The sequence below is a fragment of the Paralichthys olivaceus genome, chromosome 7 (assembly GCF_024713975.1).
Source record: "Paralichthys olivaceus isolate ysfri-2021 chromosome 7, ASM2471397v2, whole genome shotgun sequence".
Classification (NCBI taxonomy): Eukaryota; Metazoa; Chordata; class Actinopteri; order Pleuronectiformes; family Paralichthyidae; genus Paralichthys; species Paralichthys olivaceus.
In genome coordinates this window covers 22,827,977-22,844,172 of record NC_091099.1, presented here as the reverse complement: position 1 = coordinate 22,844,172, position 16,196 = coordinate 22,827,977, and the positions used below count along the sequence as shown (strand labels likewise).

At 41.2% G+C, this 16,196-nt stretch overlaps 1 protein-coding gene across 7 annotated transcripts in view; it reads left to right on the top strand.

The window, feature by feature from the left end:
- Positions 1 to 16,196, top strand: part of cadps2 (Ca++-dependent secretion activator 2) — a 178,411-nt gene that overhangs the window by 141,081 nt on the left and 21,134 nt on the right. Inside the window, exons 19-27 of one of the 7 annotated variants that reach the window (XM_020079010.2) lie at positions 1,615 to 1,756; positions 3,174 to 3,293; positions 4,376 to 4,405; positions 7,727 to 7,882; positions 8,136 to 8,283; positions 11,721 to 11,735; positions 14,693 to 14,767; positions 15,391 to 15,474; positions 15,649 to 15,681. In XM_020079010.2, the coding sequence (XP_019934569.1) occupies positions 1,615 to 1,756; positions 3,174 to 3,293; positions 4,376 to 4,405; positions 7,727 to 7,882; positions 8,136 to 8,283; positions 11,721 to 11,735; positions 14,693 to 14,767; positions 15,391 to 15,474; positions 15,649 to 15,681 (803 nt within the window). The remainder of the gene's footprint in view (positions 1 to 1,614; positions 1,757 to 3,173; positions 3,294 to 4,375; positions 4,406 to 7,726; positions 7,883 to 8,135; positions 8,284 to 11,720; positions 11,736 to 14,692; positions 14,768 to 15,390; positions 15,475 to 15,648; positions 15,682 to 16,196) is intronic. The other 6 variants (XM_020079011.2, XM_069528523.1, XM_069528524.1 and 3 more) reach the window with 6 other exon arrangements.

Below are 16,196 nucleotides of genomic sequence, written 5' to 3'. Positions count from 1 at the left end.
TTGTCAGCGTGTGAAGGCGAGTGGTTGCGAGGGAGATGGGTTTTGCTCTCCGGAGGGCAAAAAAGGCTAGTGTTAATCATGATGGAGCCGAGCGAGAGGAATTAAAACTAATGAAGTCCTGAGAGACGGTCCTGCTCGCTTCTCACCCAACACACTGTTTATTTGTCTCTCCTCACTGTGGACTGTTACTGTCTCTGAGGACTCATCTGACTCTTTGACAGCCTTAATCACCTGATCACCCACACCTGAGAGGTGTGGGTGGGCGAAGCAGTTCACTATTGCAATACATGTTCTACCTTTGTGAGACTGATAAGCATCAGGTTTGGTTAAATATCTTTATGTCTTTATAATTACACTGCCCGTTCTAAACCTGTCTGTTTGGAATGAGCTGTCCTCTTGTCCTGTGTTGATGCTCTGGAGCATTAACACAGAATTATTCCTTGTCATGAGTGAGTCCTCCTCAAACAGTTCCACAATATACTGACTTTTTTTTACTGTTTGTGTGCTGGGTGTTGTGTACAGAGCTTTTTAACAATCTTTGGTGCTGATATTTCAGCTTGATATTATATAGCATTGCAGCAACAAAACAAATCAGATCGATGTGGTGAAATAGAAATGACCAAATAATCAAAAGGATCTTGGGGGGATTTTGACAGCTGTATTTTATCCGAGCACGAAGAAGAAGACATATTCAATTTGGTCCATAGTCTAAAGGCACACTGACCAGCCCCCACTGAATGTGGCCGAGTGCTGATTGTCTGTCTTTTCAAAGTTTATAATGTATCTTGTCCCCAAATCGCACCAAATTTGACACTGTGCTTTCCTGGGCCATTAACAATACACATGCCGATAAGATGAATGCGTTGCACAGACAGACTTTTGTGAAGTTAGTAGAAGTAGGTGGGTACATTTAGGAATATACACTTATTCATTGTCTTGCTGAGAAGATCAATGCCACTGGTCTCCTCAGATACATCCTGTAGAGCTGCAACGATTAATAGACTAGTCAATAAATGACTCATCATTTTTAATGGGTTTAATCTTTCCTCAGCTGTAGAAAAAAAATTAAAAAGTTCATTGTCATTGAACAGTTGCTGTATAAGTTTTTCATCTAAAGTGCTGAACAGTTTTCATCACATTCAAACACTAACAGGCTGATGACTTTTGGAGGATTGAAGTATCTTCATCTGAACAACCCGCTGAGCTGCAGCCGCCCAAGAACTTTCTGTCAATAAAAGAAAACATAATCTGTGCAATATACGTTTGAGTAGAGCAGAGTAGAGCATCATTCTTTGCTGTTACAAATGAATAGAACAAACATTAGTGAAACTGAAAGGTGTTGGGTGAAGTGTCTCTCTCTTACTGGAAGTTCAAAAAATGCCATGAGTTTCTGCATAGATTTGAAAATTAGAGAAGTTTCCAGATTCCAGCTCTTGATTGGTCGCTGGTGCCAGGGAGTTAATCAATCAATTTGACATAGAGTCGCCCCCCCCCCCCCAGACAGGATTGGGAAAGTCATCTTGTATGTCTGTTTGAATTTTTATGAAAATGATCTGAAAAGTGAATATATATTCTTACATGATCTCTTGCCCCCTCCCCCCCCCACACACACAGCCCACCTGTGTAACGGGACGTTCCACAAACACCTGCAGGACCTGTTCGTCCCCCTGGTGGTGCGCTACATCGACCTGATGGAGTCGTCCATCGCCCAGTCCATCCACCGTGGTTTTGAGCAGGAAACCTGGCAGTCGGTCAAGTAAGAGTCCGCCCACTCCTTTCTCACCATGAGTCTTAGCTTTAGACGCCCTGTGCACTGCAGCCGCTGCAAACCAAAGAATCCTCCAAATGGTAATGAGAGCAATGTACCAACAAGCCTCAACCTGTTATTTTCAGTTTTAAGAAAATGCATTCAGACACAATTCAAAACAAACATATTTCTCTCCCTGTTTGTGTGAACTCCAGGGTTTTTTGTCCTGGTAGCATGGATTTATTTGTCTTTAGACACCTTGGTTGCATCAAAAGTTTGTTTTAACATTATTTCAAGGGGTAGTTATCACCTATATTCTGTGTCACACTGAAATACAGTAATCTCAATTTAAAATAAATACATATAAAATATATATTTAGTATATATATAGAAACTGGTAAATTCTGTTTGCCTCCATACTCGTGTTCTTTACAGACTGCACTCACTCTTCTGTACTTTCCACTTTCTGTGGAATTATTTTAAATATTATTTTTTTTCCTTTTCTTGTTATGCATAATTTCCAAAACGTGTTTACTTGCAGTAAAGTAACTGGAAGGAGACTGAACGCAGAGTTTTAATGACGTTTCTAACATGTGGCTGACTCAAAACTGAAGTAAAGACTCTGACTCCAACGCTGGTGTTGACATGCTGTAAACAAAAACAGAATTTATATGTTACATCTTATCTGAACACTGCAGCGATTTCTGTGTAGTTGTGAACATGTATGAGCAGAAACGCTTTGTAGTTCATGTGTGAAAGGCAAAGTCCAGACAAAGTGGAGACCTAAGTGTGTGGACATCCTCCAAAGTTCATGTCTCAAAATGGTTGCACACTAACACACAGACTAGACTATGAACAAACCTTAGCTGCAACACACACTGGCTCACTTACTCATTTACATCTCTCCATGAATATATAGAGATATTATATATATATTATATATATATCCCCAGTTCTTGGTCAGTATCAGTGGAGAAGCCGTCTCTTATCGTCCTTTCATCTCGTGTTTACGACGTTTTGTGGAGGTTCAATACTAACTTCTGCAGAAATGAAACAGAGACAATAAACATGAGGAACTGGAACAAAAGTTATGCTCCACAGGACGGCACAGAGACAAGAGGGGGCAGAGCTGAATGCACAACACACACAGCAAGGACACGCTGCAGTCAATGACAAAGTGCTCTTTAACAAAAAGAGAAAATAGAATATATAGGAGTCAGCATTGATTTTTCTGTCTTTTATTGTGTTTTTGCTATTCAAATCAAGTGGCTACTATTATATGTTTTCATTGTTCTGTGTGTGTGTGTGTGTGTGCGTGCGTGCATGCGTACTATGAAAAACTGTTCTCTCTCACTACTTCTTCTCTTTCTCTTTTATTCTTTTAACGTTTTCCTGCTCTGCAATCGATCGCCCTCGCCACTGACAGGTCATTAACAAACAATTTAGCGAGCGTTCCTCTTCCCAAAGTGCCCAGCCTTCCACTAACGCTGCCTCAGATGCCCAGTTTCTCAGCACCGGCCTGGATGGGACCGCTGTGTGAAAACACGTATGTACAAGGCTCCACTGTGGTCTGGACTAGAGGGCTTTACACAGTTTGAGAGGTTAGCACAACAGTAATTAACCAAATGGATCCATCAACAAGAAAAAGACCCAGACCTGAACCAAAACAGACTCAGGATCCGCATCTGTGTTTACTGATCTATCTCCAGTTAGTTTGAAGGCAGAGTGGAGCTCATGGTCTGTGACCTTCTGGACATAGTGGTTCATATGTCTTTCAACCAAATACTTCACAAAAATGATGACACACCAGGCCATTCTCCTCACTTACTGGTCCATCCATCCGTCCATCCATCCATCCACCGTTTATCCTTTTCTCTGCTGTGATTAGGAAATAGCATACACTCTTGATGCTCATATTCACCTGCGGGCAGTTTAAGGGACCAGTTACCTAAGCTGCATGTCTTTGGACTGTGGGTTAAACATACTTATGGGGGCTATGCTAACACATTAGCATGGCATCAAAATACTTCCATTCTAAAACATTATTTTAACATTCTGGTGAGCATACCTTGTCTTACAGGGCTTATGCATAGGTGTGTCATGTTGTGCTGCTGCACTTACTGCAAGCATCATATTCACCACGTTCATCTTTTGTCGCGCATGTTTAACTGTTGAAGTCCTACAGGGGCAAGTCATTTTACAAAGGCCAAAGGTCAGACCTGAATCAGAATTTAAGTGTGAAAATCAGACCTGGATCAGTTCAGGTCTGGTATTTTTGTTTTTAGGGTCAGGTATGGGTGAAGACCTCTAGCCTAGACTGTCCCCGGTCTGTCCTGAAGCAGCTCTGCTTCTGTTAACCTGCATGTTTGTTAGAGTCTTCTTCCCTAGAATTTATTATGTTCTGTAATTCCTCTAGTCAGAACGGATAATTGTCAAATTAATTTCTAATACCCTCAAAAACTGTGCAGGTATCTCTGAGTGAAACATTATTCTGTCTGAATAAGCCAGACTCAGCACGTGAGGGAGGTTTGTGTTCGTCTGTGAAGATTTTGTGCTGTGCAATGTGCATATGACAATGTCAAGAATCTCAGTGTAATAATAATACATCACCTCAATTTTGTGTTACAGCTTGCAAGGAATAAATCTACCTGACATCTTGTAAGTTGAGAAATGTTCTGTGTTTTCACGTTAGAAAGTTTTATTTAATAAAAACCTGCCCTTTCCTCTTCTCCTTCAAAATGTGCCACAGTATCAAAACATGACGAAATGCAGGTTGTGTTTGCTTGCCAGTAACAACAGGAGGTTAACACATGGAGGACTTGTATGTCCACAAACTCAAATATATCAAAGTTTTGCAACAAAAATTTTGATGCCAAAAAAAAAGAGGAATTTTCACATCAAGCAGGGTTAAAACCAAAATCTTAGATGAATGTCCGTAAAAATGAGATTTCAGCTCAACCAGCTCATCAGTCAGTCACAAAGCTTAAGTGTGACTTTTAGGCAGTAATAAATCAATCCACTCTAAAACACACTGGTTACCAAGATGATTTTTCCTTATTCTCAAGTAACTATATTGTAGTTGTCAAGAAACCACAGATCAATAAAAGCAAGTATGTAAGTGCTGACACAACTAGTCAGAATTTCTATTTCAGCAAATGTTTTTGCTAAATGTTGCTGCTTTTCTTTCAGTTGTCTTCACCTCTGCTACATGTTAAATCATCCATTTAACCTATGCAGATTAGCAGCTCTTCAGCGTGGTCAGTATGGGACTACAATTTTCTGAAATTTCAAAAGATTTATTTGTATCATTGACTCCTATCACAGTTTTCAATCTTGTAGAGGAGGTGGTTAAATAATTAAAATGGTGCATCACTGCTAATACGCTTCAATGTCTGTTTCCATTCTGGGTCCTCCCTGATCTCCGAATGTTCAACACTGGGCGGCTTGCTACTGGGCAACTGCTCTGAGCTACGTGTCAGTGGAGCACATTTATGTCAGAATTCACTAAACTCAGTCAAATTGAATTTTATTTGTAGAGTCAATCACAATTTGCCTCATTGGGCTTAAATATGTACAAGGTGCAACATCCTCTGCCCTTAACCCTCGACACGGCTGAGAAAAACCCTTTTAACACAGAAACCTCAGACAGTCACTAGCTCGTGTAGATTTATCTTTGTATGGAAACATTGATTTTGGTGCAAGATTTATCTGTTAGCTGTGGCCATGAGACAGGAGATATGTATTGTTTTCTTTATTTCTTAATACTACTAATATTCATATTCCTATTAATATTAAATTAATCACATTTCATGCAGTTTTATTCAAGTCTTATTTTTTTATAATTCTTCTCTATTTGAAAAGGGACATTGTCCTTTAATCAACATTCATAGTTAGCAGAATGGCTTATTTTCATCTTTGCCAGATAGGCTGTGATAAGAACGTTTGTGCAATAATAAATAATATAAATAATTAACAATAGGAACAATAATTAAAAGGCATGGAGCATTATGGGTATACAACAGTCATTTGCAGCTGGTTGAATGAGTACAGTCCTGGTGTAATAATATCACTGAGACAAAACTCCCAAACATTCTCTGGTTTCAGCCTCACCAACATGATTGTTTTCTGTGATACTAAACTGAATGTCTTTGGGTGGTCATGTTCTTATTTATTTTTTCATATTATAATCTCGATGAGCTGTGATTATCAGAAAGATCGTTGGATCTGAATTCACCTGCTTGTTCTTGATTTCTAGAAAGACATCAGTGTTTTCATATCTATTTTACAGCGAGATTGTGCAGCTGAGCTGTCAGTGTTGGTGGCCATGTTGGGGGATGTGGTGGTGGGAGGGGGGGGTGCGTCTCTTGAGGCTGATTGAGGGTGTCTTTCTTAAAAAGACTCCTCATTCCGACTCCCCCAGCCTTTCCCACAACACGGACCACACTGTTCTTCTACCTCACTTCATTTGGCCCTCCTCAATCCAATAAAAAGAGAGCGAGAGAAAAAAAAGCTGGCACTTCATTAGTGAGCACAGACGGGCGAGTGGGATCGTCCCACTCCCCAGGGAGCAGGACGGAGCGCGCTCAGAGAAGAGCACCACTAATTAGACATGAGGGGGATTGCCACAGAGCGTTTAATTGCACTGCGGACTCAGCCCAAAGCGTTTATTCCTGAGCGCCACTTGTTAAGGTAACAGTCTTTTAAAGGCAAAGTGAGAAAAGTGAGGGAGTGAGTGGCACTTGTTTTAACCCCTCCACCACCACCACCCCTCCTCATCCACCTCCATCCTCCTGGGCTGTCATTCTAGCTGGGCGCTGTACACTTGGATGTCGGTGGCGGAGAGCGTTACCATGTGTTGCTGTGAAACCTGTGCGCAGAGGAGAAGGCGGGGAGATGTCCATCTGTCTCACTCTCGTGCTGTGTTTACTGACTGAATACACTCAGCCCTGCATCAGAAACCACCAAAACCTGTTGAAGAACCACTATAAGGCTTCAACACACAAGTCTTTTCTGAGGGCGAGACACTAATTTGTTTTCTGACCACTGGTCCTTCAAAGCACTTATGTGCTTTAACATGTGCATGCTAAGTTCATTTTTCAAAACAGCCCATGAGTTTTTTTAGATATATTCCCTTCCTTCCATCCTTCTCTGGAAATCAGTTTTCTGCAGACAGATGATTTATCCCACCTCCACAATGTGTACATTAAATTAATGATTTGATGAAAAAGTTTTATTTATGACACATAACTCCGTATGGAGTTAAATGGCTTTTAATTCTTTTTTACTTAAACATTTTTGTTGAAATCCTCATGCCCAATAAATGAATTAAAGTGTCTGAAACAAACAACAGTAACAAGAAACCCATGTGTCTGTGTTGTAAACACAAATTAAATGATTGGCTGGTGTACCTGTCTGTTACTAACTGACCTGCCTGTCTGCCTGCGTGCACCCTGCCTGTGCTCTCACTGTTCATGACCAGAGTCTTCACAAGCTGGGGAAGTATCGGCACTGAAGAAGAGACGATAGTCAGAAGTTAGCGAGTGATTCACGGATAAGTCATCTAGCAGGTGTCAGGCAGTGCACATTCATGTGTTTTGGGGGCGTACCACGTCCTTCCACCAAGTTCTCTCCAGTAGTTTTTGCAAAATCCAGCAAACAAGCAACAAACAAACAGACAGACGGGGGTAACCTTGATGGCGGTAATACAAAGCATTGGAGTGTGTCATGCTCACCCTGTGTGTGTTGCATGTACTCCAACAAAGACAATGAATAAATCAGTTTTGACCTGTATAAGCTTCAGGTCATGTCTGTATTCCTTTAGGATGCAGAGCTTAGTAAATAAATGTCTGAACTATGCATGATGTAATTTAAGTTAAGATCCTCACTCTACGCATGTTTTAAGTGGAACAAATAGACATCATAGGTGGTCAACATGTATTTGTTCATTACAGTTAATAACCCCTTCCATCATCTCTGCAGTAATGGTTCGGCCACCTCAGAGGATTTGTTCTGGAAGCTGGATGCTCTGCAGATGTTCGTGCTGGACCTCCATTGGCCAGAGCCAGAGTTTGCCAAACATCTGGAGCAGAGACTCAAACTGATGGCCAGCGACATGATGGAGGCCTGCGTCAAGAGGTCAGACGGAGAGGTTACCATAGCTGGACCTCAGGGTTCAGATCTGTCTCAATCTTTCTTACACTTTCACTGGATTATTGTACCTCACACTAACTTCCTGTTTTTAACTAACCTGAGAGAGAAAACTAACCTTTTACATGTTCAAATCAAACTTTAATTGCTGTATTCATTGGCAAACATGAATTATATGAATTCTGCTCATTTTGGGCAACATAAGTCATAAAAACCTCTTTGTTTTTTTTCATCCCTCAAGAACAAAATCAGCGTTTGATGCCAAAATGCAAAAAGCGAGTAAGTCCACAGACTTCCGCGTGCCGCTGTCAGTCTGCACCATGTTCAATGTGCTGATGGACGCCAAGAAGCAGTGCTCCAAACTCTGTGTGCTGGATACTGGTCAGGAGGTAAGCCCACGGTTGGTCACATGACCGATGACATTGCAAGTATCTCCAGATGGAGACTTGGAAATCACACCTGAACAAGTCATACAATACTTTGGTAAACAAGCAAGCCCGTTTCTGAATGATCTCAGAACAGCTGAGAGTCATAGGGTCTTGCTCTTGGGCCGAGCTGCAGAGCGAATATGTGGCATGCTTACTCTGAACATGCTAGGTAGCTGGAAATACTGTATGCTCGCGTTAGCCAGCCATGGTATCCTATGATATGATATAGAGACTTTAATAGATGCATTAGCTGCTTAACTGGTTACTAGTTTTCAAATTGGAAACAAGCTTGTTAGCTAGATGATTCTCCAGCAGAGTAGAGCGAGTCACCTTTTGGACAACAGAACTGCAGCATCTATACAGCTCCACTGAGCCACCTACCATATGTTAACATCTGTACCCTTTGAACAGCCATACCTCCACCCAGTCGTTTGGGCTGATGTATATACGGGTCTAACTATACTGTGCTTATCTTCTGACAGCGAGGTCTTCACAAACCGTGATCCCTCAGGTACAATTAGCTTGTTTTTTTTTAGATTGTATTTCTGGAATGAAAACCACATTATGCAAATTGTGTTTGTGCTTAGTTGTGATCTGTGCAGGTAAAGGGGTTTTGCTTAGGACCGTCCGACTTTCCATGTCCAAGCACCAAAACTGAACTCCACTCTCTGACCCTAATCCCCTTATTGCAGTGACTCCATTAAAGGGTATTTTTTTCTGCTTTAAATGTTGGTTTGACCAGGCCCTGATCCCTGAAACCTAGAGCTCATTCATAAAAAAATAAACTGAACTAGCGGTTAATAAAAGTTAATAATAAAAATGTTGATAAAAGTAGTCTTGGCTGACTACCAGACAAAATTACATATGATGGATGGATGTTTGTATTTTTTAGTTCACTTCTCACAGTTCATCGTCAGAGAAGGTCTGTCAGCTTCAGAAATACTCAGCCGTCTTTTATTTCCAGGCTTCATACTGAACAGGTCAAGTCAGACTGTCAGATCAGCCACTAAAACGTGACTGTTTCCCTCCGAACATCCAGCAGACGGGGAGTTCAGGTGTATTTGTGTTCACTTGAAGCGGCCAGACGCTCGACACAAGCTGTTAAATGGATGACCGTGAAGCCTGTGTGAGGCAGCAGCCTTGGCATTGCTGAGAGCAAAACCCTTGGCCACCGGCAGTCTTGACAGAGAGCTAAGCTCGCTGTTCTCTTAACCTTCAGCTTCCTCTCCTCCAGTTTCCACGAGCCGCTGCCGCTGCCACCGCAGTTCGAAAGCACCATCTGTCCATTTATTCCTGCTCACACATACTGAATAAATGCCTGCAGAGAGACACACTATTATACCAACCAACTTTATACACATGAACAGTTTTCACATACACACTGTTTCTGCTACAATATTTTTCATTATGTGATACAAAGGTCCCTTCAGGCAAACAAGCATGACGATAAAGAAAGAGAAAATAAAGGAGGTGGGGTCATAGTGCAACATACACAGGTTAAAATTATAATGCTCCGATCTTAGATTTTTTCTGTAATTATAGTCCTGAAATTACAAGTTTATTGATGTATTAGTTGACAGACACATTCAGTTGGTAGTAATAAAGTAAATACAAATCAGCTATAAAAATATATACATCTGATGCATATCTACAATAGACTTTGCCACAAAAATGTTGTGCGATATCAACAGTGAGTATGGTTAGTTTATATGATTAGCATAATACTAGTTTGCAATCTGTATCAATGTTCATGTTCTCCAAAAAAAACCTTTGTTCATCTTTACAGTCTGAATTTACTTCAGTAACAGCTTGTATTAGCGGATATGAGTTATGTTCGATAAGCTTATCGTTTGAGGTTCGCGGGGGTGCTTTGATGCCGGACTTGATTGAAATCACCAGAGATCACAATGAAGGCCTCATGGTGTATTTGTCGCCTCGCAATAGTGAAGTAGATGACATCACTTGCTGTGTTTGTATTCATATGTGGATGGATGTACACACAAGCAAAATCAGTGTCCTTAATTATAAAATGTCCCCGGCTTCACAGGACTAAACTAAGGTAAACCCACATAAGAGTCTCTGTAGATATCCTGGTTCATCACCAGCAAAGCCAGCGCTTATGGTCTTGTTGGTCAGAGAGTTCACATTCCCATTACCACTGATGGAATATACAGCTTCAGGGTCTACAAGCTCCCGTTTCTGACCTTTTATGGCTTCAAACGGGTCTCGTAAAACCAGAACTTGTTGTATATTTAAGACCCTTTTATGAGTTGTTAGATACAAAAGTGATTACTGCCTGTAGTAAGCTAGTTAGCAAAGCATGTAATTATAAGCTCAATTTTAATCAATGTTTTACACTTTCATTCCACTGTTGTGTCACTCTAACTACATGCCCATGCACACTGCTTTAACATGTGGAGAACCGAGTCCGACAGACCTGCTATACCTCGTTACAGTCACTAAGCTATGATTGCACAGTTAAAGATTTTCACCTGCTAAGGCCGTCACACGTACCTTGATATCATATGAAGACAACAGGATGTTAGGGGTCAAAGGTAATACTATCCAGAACATTCAAAATTCAGAATTACCTGACCCTACCAAGGTCATGGCTGTAAACATGGCAAGGTTTTGTTTCAAAGGTTTTGAAAGTGTTTTTGTCCATCTGCTCATTGTGTGATGCTGCAGCAGCAGCAGACTAAAATACACTAACAGGTTTAACATCTTAAATGGAGATGGCAACAAAAACATTATATGAGCATTTTGTTGTAACCACTTGAGAAGGACAAAGTGATTCTGGCTTTCCAAACACAGCAGCTGTTCAGTCTGTCTGGCCGAACTTCAATTCATCCCCCTCACCCCCCAGAAACTGAATAACCTTGATGATTAAATGATCAGAGTTATAGATTAAGGAGTGAATCATTCTCGGGACTTTTCAAAGGGAGAAGATATTTACGACTTGTCTGCTTTCTGCTAGTTTCTACATGTTTTCAAAGCCAACAGTGGAAGATGCATTAAGATCCACAGAGATGGAAAATCATTATAATGTTTGACTTTATAACTCTAAAGCTTTGCAAAGTGAGAATTACTCTGTTCTGTCAAAGTCAAAATAAATGTGTGTCTGTTGTTGGACTAAAAGTCTTTTATGATGAAATGTTTGATTTTTGATTTAGATGAAGTTATGATGGAAATGTAAGTAAAAATCACACCGAAAAACGCCAAACGTCGTATTTCCGTATCCATCTGAGTTTTTGCCTCTTGAACTCTTTCCTGAACTGGATTTTAATGTTATTGCTTTTTCTACTGACTGGCTGACTATGTTTGCATTCTTTTCTTTGTTCCATGTCCTCCCCGTCCCTCATGTCCATGTGTCCTGCACATCATTGTTTGAATCCCAGATTGACAAACAATGGGTAAGTCTCCTCCATCGCCTCATCACTTTTTTTCCCCTGTCACTCTTCTCCACATGAGCTCCATCAAAAAAAGATGTGCCTATATTATTATAATCCAAATCGAAGCACATTGCAGGATCCTTCAGTGGTTATCTATATTTTAAGGTTGTCCTTGAAAAAGTAGTTGAGCCTTTTCCAGCTGTAATGATGTGCACTCGTTGTCCTGGAGAGCTTTAGCACTGCATATTTTACATCTTTCCTTACTATGCCTAAAAACACCTTGATTGATTAAATACATTTGGTCCAGCTACTCAGTAATAGGTGGAGCAAAGAAACTGGAAAACATGCAGTGTTGGGGCCTTTAAGGACCTGAAGACTTCCTGATCAAAATCGTATGAATAAAAGAGTTGAAGTTGGTGCCTCTATATCTGGGGCATCAGATATGAAAGTCCCTGAGCGTAAACATTACAATGCACTGCTAGTTGGCCCTTTATCTATAACCTGACCTTGGATACTGCGAACAGTAGGGAGTATCTGTGGAACTTGACAAGCACCATTATCTTAATGGTGAACAGATATAGTGTAATATACACTGTATACATAATATATAGTGGCATATACAGTAATGTGTGAGGATGGTCAAATATTCTTCAACACCAGAAAGTAAATCATGAAAGTCTGTTTTTATTGCCCCACAAGAGGAGTTAGTTTTACAGCAAGGGAGCACAAAAACATAGGATGAATGAAACCTTCCACCTGTCACAGCTAGTTTTTGGAAACTGTATCTCTGAACGAAGAGGACAATAATAAATGAGTTAAAGGTTGTGTATACAATATTCATTACCGCTAGCACCAGCATCTTGGAGCAAAACAAATATTTGTTGGCACACCTCCCCCTTCCTTCGCATTGACATTAAGGTGTTCACAATATCCTCAATGGAACACACTGACTTACCACACAACAGGAAGCACAGCTGAATAACTGTGTACAAGAGAGTCATCAAAACACAATCTGCTGTACAGACCATCATCCATGCACCATTTGAAGCTCCTGTCAGTGTCTGAATTTAAAAGTTGTTTCAGAGCTCAGCTCACACTTGAAGTGTCTGTCCGTCCGTCCGTCTGTCCGTCCGTCCACTTGGGGATCATGTTTATGTCATTACCGAATGAAGCTGAAACATCTTACTTTATACACATGGGGAGGGCCACTGGTTTGACAGGCAGGGACTCGCATACAGTAACGGGCACATGCACTTACAGTATATGAACACACTATTTGACTCTGTCTCAGAGTGAGTGTGACTTCATTCTCTGCTCAGGTAACTGAGATTTGTCCAAAAAGTTTGAAAAAAAGAGTTGCTAAAAGTGTCCGGAAAGTCAGTAGATCTATCGACAAATGAGCTAAGTCAGAAATATTGCCTTTGAATGCCTCTGGTCATGCAACAGAGACTGTTAGAGCCAAGTCAAGTTGAAAGGGCAACAGCCAATGGGGGGAAATGTCAACTCTTGGCCGGCCTGCAAATTTACCACGAGTGTGACTCAGACGATGCAATGTTCAGTTGCCAGTAGCTGCTGTGAATGAGGGCCCCCTGACCTCTGACCAGAGAGCAGCAGTCTGAGGGGTTTTTCAAGAGATGTCAGTCTGACCCCGGTCCAGACCTTACAACAATTCTGATGCCTCACTAATAAATTCTTTGTAAATTTATTTATTGTTTATTTCTCTTTTATTTTTTTTCATGTGCAGAGTGACATGGGGTGTTTAGCTGACCAGCTTAGCAGATCTCCTGCAAAGTATCTGCACTTGACAGTTTAATCCTGCTGGATTCACGAATTCCTCTTTTACAGGCCCTGGTTAAATTGGGGTGATTAACTGAAATCAATGAAAATGCTAATTCATCTGCAGCCATTTTGTTGCTGAAGTAATTTAAATTGAAAGTGGCAGGATCGTATTGAAAATATGACCCGGTTCAGAATCTAAAACATTTCACAGAGCTGAAGTAGCAGCGACGGCGGCTGGAGCTCAATGAACAGATAAATGTTTTTAAAGGCAATAATTGTTCTTTTCAGGTTTAACTGTGCACAACTTCTCCTCTCTGCTTTTTTTTGATGCCTTTGTAGAGAAAAAGAAGGCGAAAGCAGCGATGTTAATTGACGTAAGAAGAGGAATAAAAGAAAAGCTCTCAAGATTCGCCAGAAAGATTTGGCGTGCTGAAAAGGAGCTGCCATTTTGCGGAATTGTGGGGGGAAAAAGAAAAAAAAATCAGAATTAGGGCTGGCAGCGGTGACCTCCCTGGACCCACAATTTGTCAGCGATCTGTGTGCTTTGTTGATTGAAATTTTTAATTTGGGTGTTCTTTAGACAGCCAGTGAAAGGCCATTGTCGCCAAGAGATGAACTCCCCTGCTGCTGCTGCTTTTCAGTGCTCAGCCCCAGCCTTTTTTCCTCTCCTTCCTTCAAGGGAAAAGGTGCCATGAATATGTTTTTTTTCTTTTTGGGTGGTGGGGGGGGGGTAAAACGAGACATGAAATGGCGGATTAATTGAATCTTGTGTGAGCCTTTGGTCCTCGCAGCTGGACCGGTGCTTTAGAGAAATACAAGGCTGCTCTAATTGTAGGGAGACGCACAAAAAGTATCCTTCAGATTCCTTCGCGTTTCCAGCGCAGACGGGAATGTCATTCAGCTGCATAATGGTCCTATTAGCTGCTTAACTCAGCGGCGTTACACGGATGGGAAGGTTTTCACACCTCGCTGTGTTGGGGGGGAGGGAGGGAGGGACGGATGAGGTGTGTGTGTGTGTGTTTTTCTTTTACAGCTCAGACAATCCTGTTCAGTATATCAGGGAGTCAGTTTTACTCTTTGTGTCCCATCAATTTTGTGAAATAATGAAATATTGCTTCTTGCCCCCCCCCTCTCCCACAATGTCTCCCCGTCCATACGTCTCTCCCTCACCTCTGTGTCCCCCCCATCCCACCCTGCAGCAACAGTACCACTCCAAAATCGATGTCCTGATTGACGAGTCATTCAAAGAAATGATTTCCTCCCTCATCTCAAAGGTAAAATCTCTGTCGGTCCTCCAATCAAATCCTCTCGCTCTCCCTTTAATTGTTGTGATTTGTATTTTCTTTTTACGCTTTTCAGCGTTATTTTATATTAGATGGAGGGGGCTGGGTCCAGCCTCACTGCTTTAAGCTTTGTTATTTATTCTTCGGATTCAATTCTTCTTCTTTTAATACATGGACGGATAGCTTATTTGCTTTAACTCTTGCTGGATCTTTATTCTGTTTTTTCTATTTATTATTGTAATGATTTTGTAATGGTTATTTTGGCTGGTTCACCTTTACTGTAAGTTACATTAAATATTCATTCAATTTAATTTTCTTTACATGTTGGTCTTACTTATTTCATTTAGTTTCATCTGTATTTTCTTTATTGGTATAAGTTTTTCAGTTTGCTTTATGGCCTTTTTTAAAATAATTCAAAGAACGTCCTTTCATTTAGATACAAGATGATCAAACAGACTATTCAACATGTTCCGAATAAAAATATATTTCTTGAACTTGATCCAACCAAAACCAAATAATTGGTCACTGCTCTACACTCAAGACAAAACCATTCTCATTTTAAATGGAAAATGAAGGCAGTACATTTTTGTGTGCCCCCCCCCCCCTGTCCGCAGTTTGCCGGTGTTTTAGACTGCGTTCTCTCCAAGCTCTCGAGATACGACGAAGGGACATTCTTCTCTTCAATCCTGTCTTTCACAGTGAGTAGCCATGTTTTTGTGCCTGTAAACAGAGAGCAGCGAGCTGTCTCTTTCATCGCTCACAGAGGCAACCTGTTATTTGCTGGAAACCAAATCTTCCCAGCTGAACTTCAGTGTCATTCTTCTTCTTCTTCTCCTCCTCCTCCTCCTCCTGCCCCTCCTGCCCCCCAAAAGGTGAAAGCTGCTGCCAAGTATGTTGAAGTCCCTGTGAGTCTGTCGATCTCTGCCTGTTTTATTATTCACTTTGTCGGTCACAGTCACTTTTCATATTTATGTTTCCTTCCACAAAGTAGAAGTGAAAAATGAAGCAGCCTGGAAATGCAAAGCGGCCGCTCTTTGCTCTCCCGCATGTGCTTGTTGTTTTCTTTTCTATATATAAATAAGTTTGTCATCATACTGTGTTAAGCATGTGTGAAAAATAAAGAGGGGTTTTATTCCATCTGCAGCTCCAGAACAAAGATCACACAACAAGCCTAATTAATTGCACTCTCCCTCGGAGATGTGTTTTGCTTAAGTGTTGGTTTGTGGGCGGCAGCGCTCGGGTGCCGAGCGCTTAATGAACGACGCCGGCGTGGCAAAGTTCATGGGCTGCGGCGGGGCGAGCGGGAGGAGGAGATGGGGTCATGTACAAAGCATGAGTTGACCTGTCAAGGCGATGAGGCGTTAACATCGTTATGTGATGCTGAAAGTGTGAAGGAGAGAGAGGTTCAGTCTCCAGAATT